The sequence below is a fragment of the Nansenia antarctica genome (assembly GCF_963989245.1).
Source record: "Nansenia antarctica genome assembly, chromosome: 16".
In the NCBI taxonomy this organism is placed as follows: Eukaryota; Metazoa; Chordata; class Actinopteri; order Argentiniformes; family Microstomatidae; genus Nansenia; species Nansenia antarctica.
Genome location: NC_137686.1, coordinates 8,068,566 through 8,081,065, shown reverse-complemented (window position 1 = coordinate 8,081,065; position 12,500 = coordinate 8,068,566). Strand labels below are relative to the sequence as shown.

The following is a 12,500-nucleotide window of genomic DNA, read 5'->3' as shown; positions in this document are numbered from 1 at the left end:
CCACTCCCCTGTCTGGAAGGAACAGTAAAACCATATTGTATTTAGATTTTTTTTTTAAGAAAGGCAAATATGCCTTTTCTACATGTTGACCCCTATAAATGTGACACGTTCTAATGCTTAGGTCCTCATGTCGGGATCTGATGTCATGATCGGACTTGTGAATACATTTCCGCGTTGTTGAAAAATCGATGACACATTGCTAGTCAACTAACACAGCTTGTTTTGTGAGCCTGCTAACAATGTAGTGTTCTAGTAGCAGTGGGGATTACTCACCGAATTCATTGACTTGCAGTATTTTGGCTTGACTAGCGAGTTTGTGTTGTGATTCTCAACAACGTTGAAAATGTATGGTTCATAATACTATGTAGGGTTCATAAGACTATGTAGGGTTCATAATACTATGTAGGGTTCATAAGACTATGTAGGATTCATAATACTATATAGGGTTCATAAGACTGTATGGTTCATAATACTATGTAGGGTTCATAAGACTATGTATGGTTCATAAAACTATGTAGAGTTCATAAGACTATATAGGGTTCATAAGACTGTATGGTTCATAATACTATGTATGGTTCATAATACTATGTAGGGTTCATAAGACTATGTAGGGTTCATCAGACTATGTAGGGTTCATCAGACTATGTAGAGTTCATAAGACTATGTAGAGTTCATAAGACTATGTAGAGTTCATAAGACCATGTAGGGTTCGTCAGACTTACTCAGAGCAGGCTCCACCAGGATGGGGGTGGACTCCTGGGACTCGTCACTCAGCCCGTAGACGTTGACCGCCTGGACGCGGAACACGTAGGTCTCTCCCTGGCTCAGGCCGTGGACCACAAACCTGCCAACCACAGCAGCAGCTCACTGTCATCACACCATCTGACCCTACAGTGATGTCATCACACCATCTGACCCTACAGTGATGTCATCACACCATCTGACCCTACACTGATGTCATCACACCATCTGACCCTACAGAGCCTTCAGGAAGTATTCAGACCCCTTCACCTTTTCTAAATGTTGTCGTGTTATAGACTCAGCTTGTGGTTGCAGGTGTTACCTACCAGGTGTGTTCCCTAGCAGGTGTGTTACCTACCAGGTGTGTTCCCTAGCAGGTGTGTTATCTACCAGGTGTGTTCCCTAGCAGGTGTGTTATCTACCAGGTGTGTTCCCTACCAGGTGTGTTGTCTACCAGGTGTGTTACCTACCAGGTGTGTTACCTACCAGGTGTGTTACCTACCAGGTGTGTTATCTACCAGGTGTGTTGTCTACCAGGTGTGTTGTGTACCTGGTGTGTTTGTAGGGCTTGTGGTTGCAGGGGAACCAGGTCTTGGAGCCTGCGGCGCAGGCGTCGATGTAGTACCCCATCAGGTGGTTGGGGGATTTGGGGGCGTTCCATTGGACGTACACGGAGGACTTGGTGTTCCTGGTGGCGACCACCTGACCAGGGGCGGAGGGCACGCCTAGAGGAGGACACACATCATTATTATTATTATTATTATTATTATTATTCAATGATATTACTGTATTAAAAACATACGCACGTTGGGAGCTGAAGAGCTGAATCCAGCTGATCACTATACAATGAGCTGACTGAATATACCGTAAGTTTTAAATACGAAGGTATTATTAAAGAAGGTATTATTAAATAATCATTATTTAATTCATTAAATGAAAGGAATGAAACACATTCTCGATCCAGTGACTCACCTTTCAGCAGCGAGACCTGTTTGCACAGTGTGTATCTTTAAGAACAAGAAGTTTGAGTGTGTGTCTGTGGTGGTGTGAAACATCACAGTGCCATTGTCCCTGTGGCGGGGGCGGTGTGGGGAGGAACGCATTTTGGGATTACGGGGATTTGATTTGTTTTGTGACGTTAGGTTGAGACTGGGACGGGAGTGACATCATCATGCCCATCATCATCATCATCATCATCCGTGTGGTTAGTTTCTACGGCAACACAAACAAAGATGGCCGACCGGTTTTTGGGATTGTGACATAAGAAGGAGAGGGGTGGTCACGTGACATAAACCTGCTCAGTGGGTTGGTGAGGTGATTACAGACGTGTGGGCTTTAGATCGTACGTACCGACAGGCCGCTCGCTACCTGGGACATATGGGGAACACACAGCACTCATTTACTCATTTATGGTTGAGGAGTATGGAAGTATACAGACCACCTAAACCCTAAACTCACAGTCAATTTACTCAATACTACCTCACACTCCCGATGAAAGGGATATGAAAGTTAGATCTTTACCTTTTCTTTTTACTTTTTCCCCCTGCTTTTATATTCATTATATGCATGTATATGTTTTTATATTCACTTTATGTTCTTATTCCTGTTGTAAAGCACTTTGAGCTTCATTTCTTGTATGAAAGGTGCTATATAAATAAAGATGTACTTACTTACTTACTCCCATTGCCACAGAGTGCAATACTCATGACATTCTACTTGAACTATCTATTTTATTGACTATTTGTTCTGCTAATTGTATCCTGTCTTATTTGTCGCTTATTTTCTCGTTCTGAGAAAGTGTGTCCAAACGTTTGACTGGTACTGTATGTCCTGTACTATTGTCACTTTTTTATCTTCACTTATCTTGCCTTTTGCCTTATTGTCTTGCCAAAGAAGTTTACTCTCTTTCACTTGTGTAATGTGATGTAACACTAAAAGTTGAAACTTTAACTTGAAGCCTTCCTGACAGTGAGAGGTGTTGTAAGTGCCTGTAGGTGCGTGTATCATGTATACAGGGACGGTATGTTGTGTGCTACATCAGCTTGACACAGGAAGCGAGCCAGGAGCCATGTCCTTCTACAGACCCACACAGCCCACGCTCCCCACTACCCTAAGGACGTATGTCCCAGTGTGTGAGTGTGCGTGTCCGTGCGTGTGTCTGTGTGTGTGTGTGTGTGTGTGCGTGTGTGTGTGTGTGTGTGTGTGTGCGTGAGTGTGTGTGTGATAGTTTGTGTCTGTGTGTGCGCGCGTGTGTCTGTGTGTGCTTGCGGCTGTGTGCATTCGCCTCTGTGTGTGCTTGCGCCTGCGAGCGTGTGTGTGTGTGTGTGTGCATGTATGTGTGTGTGTGTATAAGTGTGTCTCCATGTCTCCTGACTGGGGCCCTCTCTTACCGTGCGCGTCCACCTTCTGTGTGTGTGTGTGTGTGTGTGTGTGTGTGTGTATAAGTGTGTCTCCATGTCTCCTGACTGCGGCCCTCTCTTACCGTGAGCGTCCACCTTCTGTACGGGCGCTGTGGGCTGGGAGGCGTCGCTGGCGCCGTAGAGGTTAACTGAGAACACGCGGAACTGGTACTGCTTCTGCTCCTCCAGGTCAAACACCGGGTAGCGGGGCGACTGCAGTTTGACTGACGTGTTGATTCTCTGCCATGCACCTGTGCCTGCTATGGACTATGGGAGGGTTTGGTGGATAGAGGTGGGGGAGGGTGTGGGTGGGGGGGAGAGGGGGGGGGGTTGGTGGGAGTGGAGGGTGAGGGTGGGGTGGGAGTGAGGGAGGGTGTGGAAGGGTGTGGGTGGGTGTGGTAGGGTGAGGGCAGGTGAGAGAGGGGGAGAGAGGGGGAGGGAGGGAGAGGGAGGGTGTGGGAGGTTGAGAGAAGGGGAGGGAGGGTGTGGGAGGTTGAGGGAGGGGGTGGGTGGGTGTGGTAGGGTGAGGGCAGGTGAGAGAGGGGGAGAGAGGGTGTGGTAGGGTGAGGGCAGGTGAGAGAGGGAGAGGGCGGGAGAGGGAAGGTGCGGGAGGTTGAGAGAGGGGGAGGGAGGGTGTGGTAGGGTCAGGGCGGGTGAGAGAGGGGGAGGGAGGAGGCGGGAGGTGGAAGGGGGAGGGATGATGGCAGTCTCTTTAGTGTACTGTAGGTGTTTAGCTGCTGTACATAGCCAGCTGTGGTCTAGGCTAGGCCTACTTGTCTTGATTGTACTCTACTTCTACCATGTCAATGTTATCAGACTACTATGAAACAACACCATTCTGATATTATGACAGTTGGAGGTAATTAGAGGTCTAAACTATTCAATCATTTCTGTCTATTCTAGTCTAATTACTGGACCGTGCTGTAGTGGACAAGTTGTGACGTAGTGATCTGGATCGAAAGGGATGGTGAAGGGAGTGACCACACACACACACACACTCACACACACACACACACACACACACACACACACGCGCATGCACTCTCACACTCTCTCACTCTCACTCTCTCACTCACAATCTCACTCTCACTCTCACTCTTACTCTCTCACTCTCACTCTCACTCTTACTCTCTCACTCTCACTCTCATTCGCACTCTCTCACTCACAATCTCACTCTCACACTCACTCTCACTCTCACACTCTCACTCTCATTCGCACTCTCACTCTCACTCTCACTCTCACTCACATTCGCACTCTCTCTCACTCTCACTCTCTCTCTTACTCACACTCACACTCTCACTCTCACACTCACACTCTCACTCACACTCACACTCTCACTCTCACTCTCACTCACACTCACACTCTCACTCTCACTCACACTCACACTCTCACTCTCACTCACACTCACACTCACACTCTCACTCTCACTCTCACTCACACTCACACTCTCACTCTCACTCACACTCACACTCTCACTCTCACTCTCACTCTCACTCTCACACACACACGCACACACACACCTTCTCGATGAGGTACCATAGCGGGGCCCGTCCGCGGGGGCTGGGGGGGGTCCAGCTCAGGACCACGTACGACTTGAACACCTCGGAGGCGTACACGTCCGTGGGCTCGCCCGGTATGGTTACGTACCCTACGTCAGGAGTGAACGGTGTAGAAACACACATGTGACACGGTCTGGTGAAAGGGGTCACAAGTCGGCAGCCGCTCAGCGTTGGTGGAAATCAACGACACGTCGCTAGTCAACTAACACAGCTTGTTCTGTGAGCCTGCTAACAATGTAAAGCAGTGTTATAGTGAACTAGGTATCAGTGGGGATTACTCACCGAATCCATCGCATTGCAGTATTTTGGCTTGAATAGCGAGAGTGTGTTGTGATTTTCGACAACGTTGAAAGGTATTTCCGTGTTTCAAAATAAAAGTCGGAACGTTTCGATTTTGGTTGCCGACTTGTTAGCCCTTTCACCAGACCGTGTCACATTTAACAGCTACTGCGTATCCATGACAACAGCCGCGGGCCGGTTTCCCGGACGCAGATTAAGATTAGATTATTAATCCAAAATGTTTTGGGAATCTAGGATTAGGTTTAATCTGGGTTCGGGAAACAGGCTCTAGCAGTGTAAATGTATTTCGTCACAACGTTGTACAATGTAAAAATAGAATCATATTTGAGGTTAAGATTAGTTTGAGCGGGTTTACTGTCTTAGTTTTAGCGTGACTGTGTCAGAGTTAGAGTCTGGATTATTCAGGGATTATATTTGAGATTATTTGAGATTATGGCCCAGGAGGGAATTTAAGGGGAAGCACAGGTAAGAGTGGGGAACATGAACCTTATCCATGAGTTCATTCAGCTGGTTAGTTACCTAGTACGTCAGCTCAGTTGCTCAACAACATGTTGATTTGTTTTAGTTTATCGGTTTTTTTAAAGCAATATTTAGATTTTATTATGATTATGATGGTCATTAGTGTGGAGTTGTTATGAAGTGAGGTCTCACACTGCTGGTGAGGGTTTAGGTATTAATTACTGTGTAACTCCTCTACACCACCGAGTACACATGGATATGTATTTATGTATACATATATATTGAACATTTATCCGATAGATAAATGCTACCACGTCGTTGATGGATGATGGTCAGTGATGGAGATGATGGTGAGTTATTATGTTGCTTATAAGAAAGAGTTCTTATCAAGACGAACAGAACAGAATAGAGTAGAGTAGAGTAGAGTAGAGTAGAGTAGAGTAGAGTAGAGTAGAGTAGAGTAGAGTAGAGTATAGAGTAGAGTAGAGTAGAGTAGAGTAGAGTAGAGTAGAACAGAGCAGAGACTAGAGTATAGTAGATGTTTCTGTCTCTGTCAGCATCAGTACCTTCCAGGTCGTCATCCTTAATCACTACTTCATGCTTCCCCTCCAGTTTAATCACTGTTGACACAGAAGAAGACAAGAAACCAATGATTATGCCACACACTTCACTTTACAAACAGTGTGCGTGTGTGTGTGTGTGTGTGTGCATGTATGTGTGCGAGCACTTGTATGGGTGTGAGTGTATGTGTGTGCGTGTGTGTGTGCGTGCGCGCTTGTGTGTGTGTGCGCGCTCGTGTATGTGTGCGTGCGCGCTTGTGTGTGCAGAGTCCAGTCACCTTGCAGCCTCTCGCTCTCGGCGGGGTCGAGGGCCGTGACCTTGTCAGACTGGCGGGAGGGTCTGCTGACGCCGGCGCTGTTCACCGCCCGGACCCGGAAGTGGTAGACGTGGCCCACGCTGAGGCCGTGGACGGGGTATTTACAGATCTTCACGGGGGCGTCGTTACACTGGGACCAGGCCTCGCTGCCTGACTCACGTCTGGGGGGGAGGGGGGGAGGAGGAGGAGGAGGGGGAGGAGGAGGGGGAGGAGGAGGGGGAAGAGGAGGAGGAGCGGGAGGAGGAGGAGGAGGAGGAGGAGGAGGAGGAGGGGGAAGAGGAGGAGGAGGAGGAGCGGGAGGAGGAGGAGGAGGAGGAGGAGGAGGAGGAGGAGGAGGAGAAAACACATGGTTCACCACAGACACACAACTCTAATTTTCCTTGCAAATACATTTAGAATGTTGTTGTTTTTCTAAGTTGTCCTATAAAAGGATTACTGTATTAGGAGAGACCTTTACAGCTGGTCTACAAATGCTCCTACCATCAACAATCTGGTCAGAAGAGTTTCAGACTCGTCAAACTAACGCGTCCCAAGGTATGTTTTCTATGGAGGCTAACGTGCGTGGTGCTAATGTGACTGAGGTAACTGAGGTAACTGAGGTAACTGAGGTAAACTGAGGTAAACTGACTTGTCCACAAAGTATCCGGTGATGGCGGGCTCGCTGGTGGTGTTGGGGGGTTTCCAGGCAACCAGGACGTAGTCCTTGTTGATGTCGTAGGCCTTGACGCTCATTGGTGCACCAGGAGCATGGGGCTCAGCGCGGGCAGCGTCTAGGAGACGAGGAGACAAGGAGAGGAAGAGATAAGGAGACAAGTAGGCAAGGAGATAAGGGGATGAAGAGATAAGGAGACAAGGCGACAAGGAGATAAGGGGATGAAGAGATAAGGAGATAAGGAGACAAGGAGACAAGGAGATAAGGGGATGAAGAGATAAGGAGATAAGGAGACAAGGAGACAAGGAGATAAGGGGATGAAGAGATAAGGAGATAAGGGGATGAAGAGATAAGGAGATAAGGAGACAAGGAGACAAGGAGATAAGGGGATGAAGAGATAAGGAGATATGGAGATGATAGAACAATGAGACAAGGAGATGATAGAACCAGGTGATAAGGACAGAAGGAGACAAGGAGATAAGGACACTAGGAGACAAGGTGATAAGGAGACAAGGGAGATAATGACATAAGGAAACAACGATCTACTCTATGGTGACAAGGGACAGATAATAAATTATATTATTAATAAATAACAAGGTCAAACGCAAACAAGGTGATAAGGACACGAGGACATGAGGTAATAAGGAAACGATCCAGGAAATAAAATCAAAACAATGACAAGGACAACGATAAGGAGGTGAGGTAACATCGGGAGATTGTGGGAATTTGAGAATGCAGGGCTCATTGTAATCCACGGAATGGAATGAGGAACCGTATCGATGATTCCATCAACATGATAATACCATTCCACATTCCATTCCATTCATAACTATCAGCCCGTCCTCTGATTCCCACCTCCACCCGCCTCCCCTTGTTGGAGATAATGCTGCATAACGTAGAAACATAATGTAGAAACATCCTGTGGTTAGGCAGCGGCCCGCGGGGCTGGCGTGGCCTCCTGTACAGACACATCCCGAGGAGGCAGGCTGGTGGGAACGGGAGGCCCTGCCACAGATGTTCCCTTATCACACGCTGTTCCCTGACACAGCACATACCAGAGCTCTGATTGTCAGGCAGCTGTACCTCTGTGGCCGCATTTAAACCGCCAGGTAGAAGTGACACAATTCTGATTTTGCTCACATCTGGCACAGGTGGGATATGTAACATGTACGTGTAAGCAGTTAAAAAGCAAATTGATTCGGATATTCTCCGATTCGCTTCAGGCCTCAATGTGGAAATAAATCTGAGAAAATAATAATATAATTATTTAAAAAGGGAAAAGAAAAGGGAGAGAAATTGAGGCTTCTCTTCCATTATTATTATGTGGCAAGGACCACTACGATTCATTGTCCAAACAAGTCTGGTCACTTCATGAGATCCTTTCGCTTCCCATAAAATCCTATGACACCATGATTATGCCCAAACCCAGTTGATAGGAATTCTTCATAGCTTGCAGTGGACTACACATCTTCCACCAGGGGGAGACAAGCAACATTGGTTCGAATTGAGAAGATGTAATGTTTCTTTGTTTGAATGCATAGAACTAGGTAGGTTTGAAACATAGGTTTTTAAACCTAAACATACAATGACCGCTTTCCGACAGTGAGGCCAGTACATGCCACGCTGCACTCACAGCCAGTGCTCAAGAATACCCCACCCTCGCTCTAAACCTGAATGTCATTTTCGACTGTGATCTAAGAGGACGGGTCGGATGTTTCTTGTGATTCCGATTCGCACGTCATTGAAAATGCGACGGTCTTCGCTTTTTTCTGACGTTTGACGTTATTTTCACTCACACCAGCTGTTCAAAAGTGAAGTCTTCTTTCCTCTCCACCATAAGATGTGGTCCTCTAACCATACTTCAGAAAGCAATGGCTTGGGTTATCATTTCTGATCTCGTTTGCTGTCTGTTTACTTTTGTTTCCGGTAACCTCAGCTGTACCTCTGTGAGGGAGTTCATTAGGAGTTCACCATGAGTGACACCATGAGTTCAAACACCATGAGTTCAAATCCCACCTGGGAACACCTCCACTAGTGTGCACTTGAGTAAGGCACTTAGCCATAAGTTACTCCAGGAAGACTGTCCCTGTAATTTCTAATTGTGAGTCGCTTTGGATAAAGCATCTGCTAAATGGTAAAAATGTATTGTATGTACGTAAAATGTAAATGCCCACAAAGTTGGGGTAGGGAAGAGTGGGGAACATGAATGTTATCTCAGAGTTCACTCAGCTGGTTAGTTACCTAGTCAGTATTGTTTTCTAGTAAGTCAGCTCAGTTGCTAAAGAACATGTTGATCTGTTTTTGGTTTTTCTAATTGTTTTTAATATAAATAAATATTTAGTTTTCATTATTATTATGATCGTTATTAGTGTGGAGTTGTTATTAACATTTACATTTTGGACATTTAGCAAACAACTTTATCCAAAGCGATTTACAACAAATACAATTGTCTAAGTAAGTGAATCAACTATCCATCAATCATCTATCCATCAGTCATTGCAAGAAAAGTAATCTATGCTAGGACCAGGGGCCATTGGCAGGATTAAGTCCGTTTCTCTGTCAAGCAGCTGTACCTCTGAAACACTACTTAACTACTAGTTAACCTACGACAGTTAGCCTACGGCAGTTAGCCTACGACAGTTAGCCTACTGAAATCTCAAGACCTATACCAATTAAAATGAGAAAACAGGAATAATACCAAATATACCATAATGGACGTACATTACCATGTTAATTTGTTATATATTGTATGTATATAAGTGTATATATGTGTGTATGTATGTATTTACATACATTTATATTTTTGGCATTCAGCAGAATGCTTATTCCAAAGCGACTTACAACAAATACGTTTGACTAAGTAAGTGAATCATCTATCCATCAGTCATAGCAGGAAAAAGTAATCTATGCTAGGACCAGGGGCCATTGGCAGTCGTCGTGCTAGAAAAATGAAGGTTTATTTGTTTTCATAACACATGAGAAACAGTACAGTGGGGTAGTAGATGTCCCAGGAGAAATAATGTATTTATGTATGTATGTATGTATGTATGTATGTATGTATGTATGTATACATGTATGTATGGACTATGTGTTGCTAAGTAACAGCCTACATGACTAGGACCAGGCCTCCCGAGGCAATAAATTCCAATAAAGGCACATCTGAAGTTGCTTGGAAACTCAATTAATCACAAACAGACATGTGACGTGTTTCTTAAACGGTTTCTCGTGAAACAAACAGGTTAGGCGAAACAGTTATGTGACACAGACAGACAGGGACGCAGACAGGGAGTTACCTGTGACGAACAGGTAGGCACTGTGCTCCGTGGTGCCGGTCTTGGTCCACAGGCGCAGGGTGTACAGGCCCTCGTCATCCTTGGCCAGGTGGGGCAGGGTGAGTTTGGCCACGCCCCCTCCCACCTTCATCTCCGCCAGAGGCCCCGCCTTCAGCAGCTTGTCTGGTACACGGAGGAGAGGAGGAACAGGCGTGTCAAGCCCGGAGGACTGAGGTTTGGGTTGGACTAGGGGATGAACGGGGAACTGGTGGTAGGCCTAGAAATGTGCTCCTTTTCCTGTTGTTGTTGTTTCTCTGTATTTCAGTATGTTATGGTATGTTTAACAGTGTGTTTTACAGTGTGTTTTACAGTGTGTTTTACAATATGAGAGGTCCTGTAACAGCCCTCACCGTCTCTGTACCACTCGGCCAGTGGGGGCACGTTGGGCAGGTCGGGGATCACCACCACCGTGCACACCAGGCTGACCGCGCCCCCCTCCACACCGAAGGTCACGCCGAACCGATCCATCATGGTGATCTCCAGCTTACTGGGGTGGATCACTGTCAACATGGGCACTGAAACAAAATAACCGTTTTTAATAAATAATAAAAAATAAAAAATGTTAAGAAAAAGTTATACCCACATATATACTCATTAACATTTCATACCACTATCTGATCTGGTCTGATGTATCCATATAATATGATGTTTAAATATCTCTGCCACAACACCGTTGGTACCGTCTTCAGTAGGAGAGGTTGATAGTTCATGTGTGTGTAATATTCACTCTTTATTCTGAACACAGGTCCACTCTTGTTCTTCCTGGCTTGGGACCAAGACAACAAACCAAAGTCTCACACAGACACACAGACACACACACACACACACACACACACACACACATACCCACCCACCCACCCACCTGCACGCACGCACGCACGCACACACACCCACACACACCCACACACACCCACACACACACACACCCACACACACACACACACACACACACACACACACACACACACACACACACACACACCTCACAGACACAGACACACACACACACACACACACACACACACACACACACACACACGTACGTCATGCTCACAGTAGTTTCCACTGCTTATCAGACCACTTAGACACAATCTGTTATTTGTGACCTCTGATCTCCAGTCAGCGCACATCGCCTGGGATCCAGTCCAGCACTCCTCCCTCCCTCTACCCCTCCCCCTCCCCCTCCCCACCCCATCCCTCTTTCTCTTGCCCTCCTCTCAGCGTGCCCTCCCCCAGTATCCTCAGCAACAACACTGGGTCTTTCTCTCACCTTGACCAGGAAGTCCGGAGGACTCCACAGCTCCCCCACCTGGTCCTGGAAGGAACAGCAGGAGCATTTTCAGAAACAGAACCAATGGCTGACTGACTGGTGCTTCTGGAACTTTAATGGCAGTGCAGTTTATACAAGGATAGAGTGATAAGGGGAAAGAGAAAGAGAGAGTGCGGGGCGGAGTGTGTGTGTCTGTTTGTGTGTGTGAGAGACAGAGAGAGAGAACAGAGAGAGAGAGAGAGAGAGGGAGATAAAGAGAGGTAGATGGGAGAGAGGGAGAGGTAGAAAGAGAGAGAGGGAGAGGGAGAGGTAGAGCGAGAGAAGGATGTAGAGAGAGAGAGAGAGAGGGAGAGGTAGAGCGAGAGAGGGATGTAGAGAGAAAGGGGTGTGTGTGTGTGAGGGTGAGAGAAAGAGAGAGATGTGTAGAGATAGAGATGGAGAGAAATGTAGACAGGGAGGGGTGCGTGTGTGTGTGTGTGTGTGTGTGTGTGTGAGAGAGAGAGAGAGAGGGTGGGGGGGGGGGGTGAGGGGGGAGATGGGACTCACTCTTCACGATGACAGAAGCCTTGCTGGTAGTTGAGCCATGGGAGTTGGTTGCCACGGCGCTGTACTCAGCCGTGTCACTCACTGCACACCTGGAGACAGGAAGTACAACGTCACAATCTGATTGGCTCAAATGAACAGTAGCCGAGTACATGTGTGCATGTGTGTATTGTGTTCCAGCCTTAATTATTATCATCTATAATCAGTAGAAGTGTTACCAGGACATTTAATAAGGGAGTTAATGCTATGTTATTATCTGGTCTCAGAGTTCAGAAACTATTAGAGTCCTCTCTCTCTCTCAACCCATGTGCTCTTTCTTCCACGGCAACCTCCACCTCCGACACGACACTTTGACCTCCTGGTGGAAA

General features: G+C 46.7%; 1 protein-coding gene across 1 annotated transcript in view; it reads right to left on the bottom strand.

Annotated features, from left to right (window-relative positions):
- The window catches only part of myom2a (myomesin 2a), a gene marked incomplete at both ends in the record, with an annotated part of 42,411 nt that overhangs the window by 17,806 nt on the left and 12,105 nt on the right, over nucleotides 1-12,500 (bottom strand). The window contains 10 exon segments of the mRNA XM_080546600.1: nucleotides 723-844; nucleotides 1,292-1,466; nucleotides 3,224-3,407; nucleotides 4,661-4,788; nucleotides 6,025-6,078; nucleotides 6,297-6,496; nucleotides 6,964-7,105; nucleotides 10,281-10,442; nucleotides 10,670-10,834; nucleotides 12,136-12,224. Of these exon segments, the coding sequence (XP_080402726.1) occupies nucleotides 723-844; nucleotides 1,292-1,466; nucleotides 3,224-3,407; nucleotides 4,661-4,788; nucleotides 6,025-6,078; nucleotides 6,297-6,496; nucleotides 6,964-7,105; nucleotides 10,281-10,442; nucleotides 10,670-10,834; nucleotides 12,136-12,224 (1,421 nt within the window).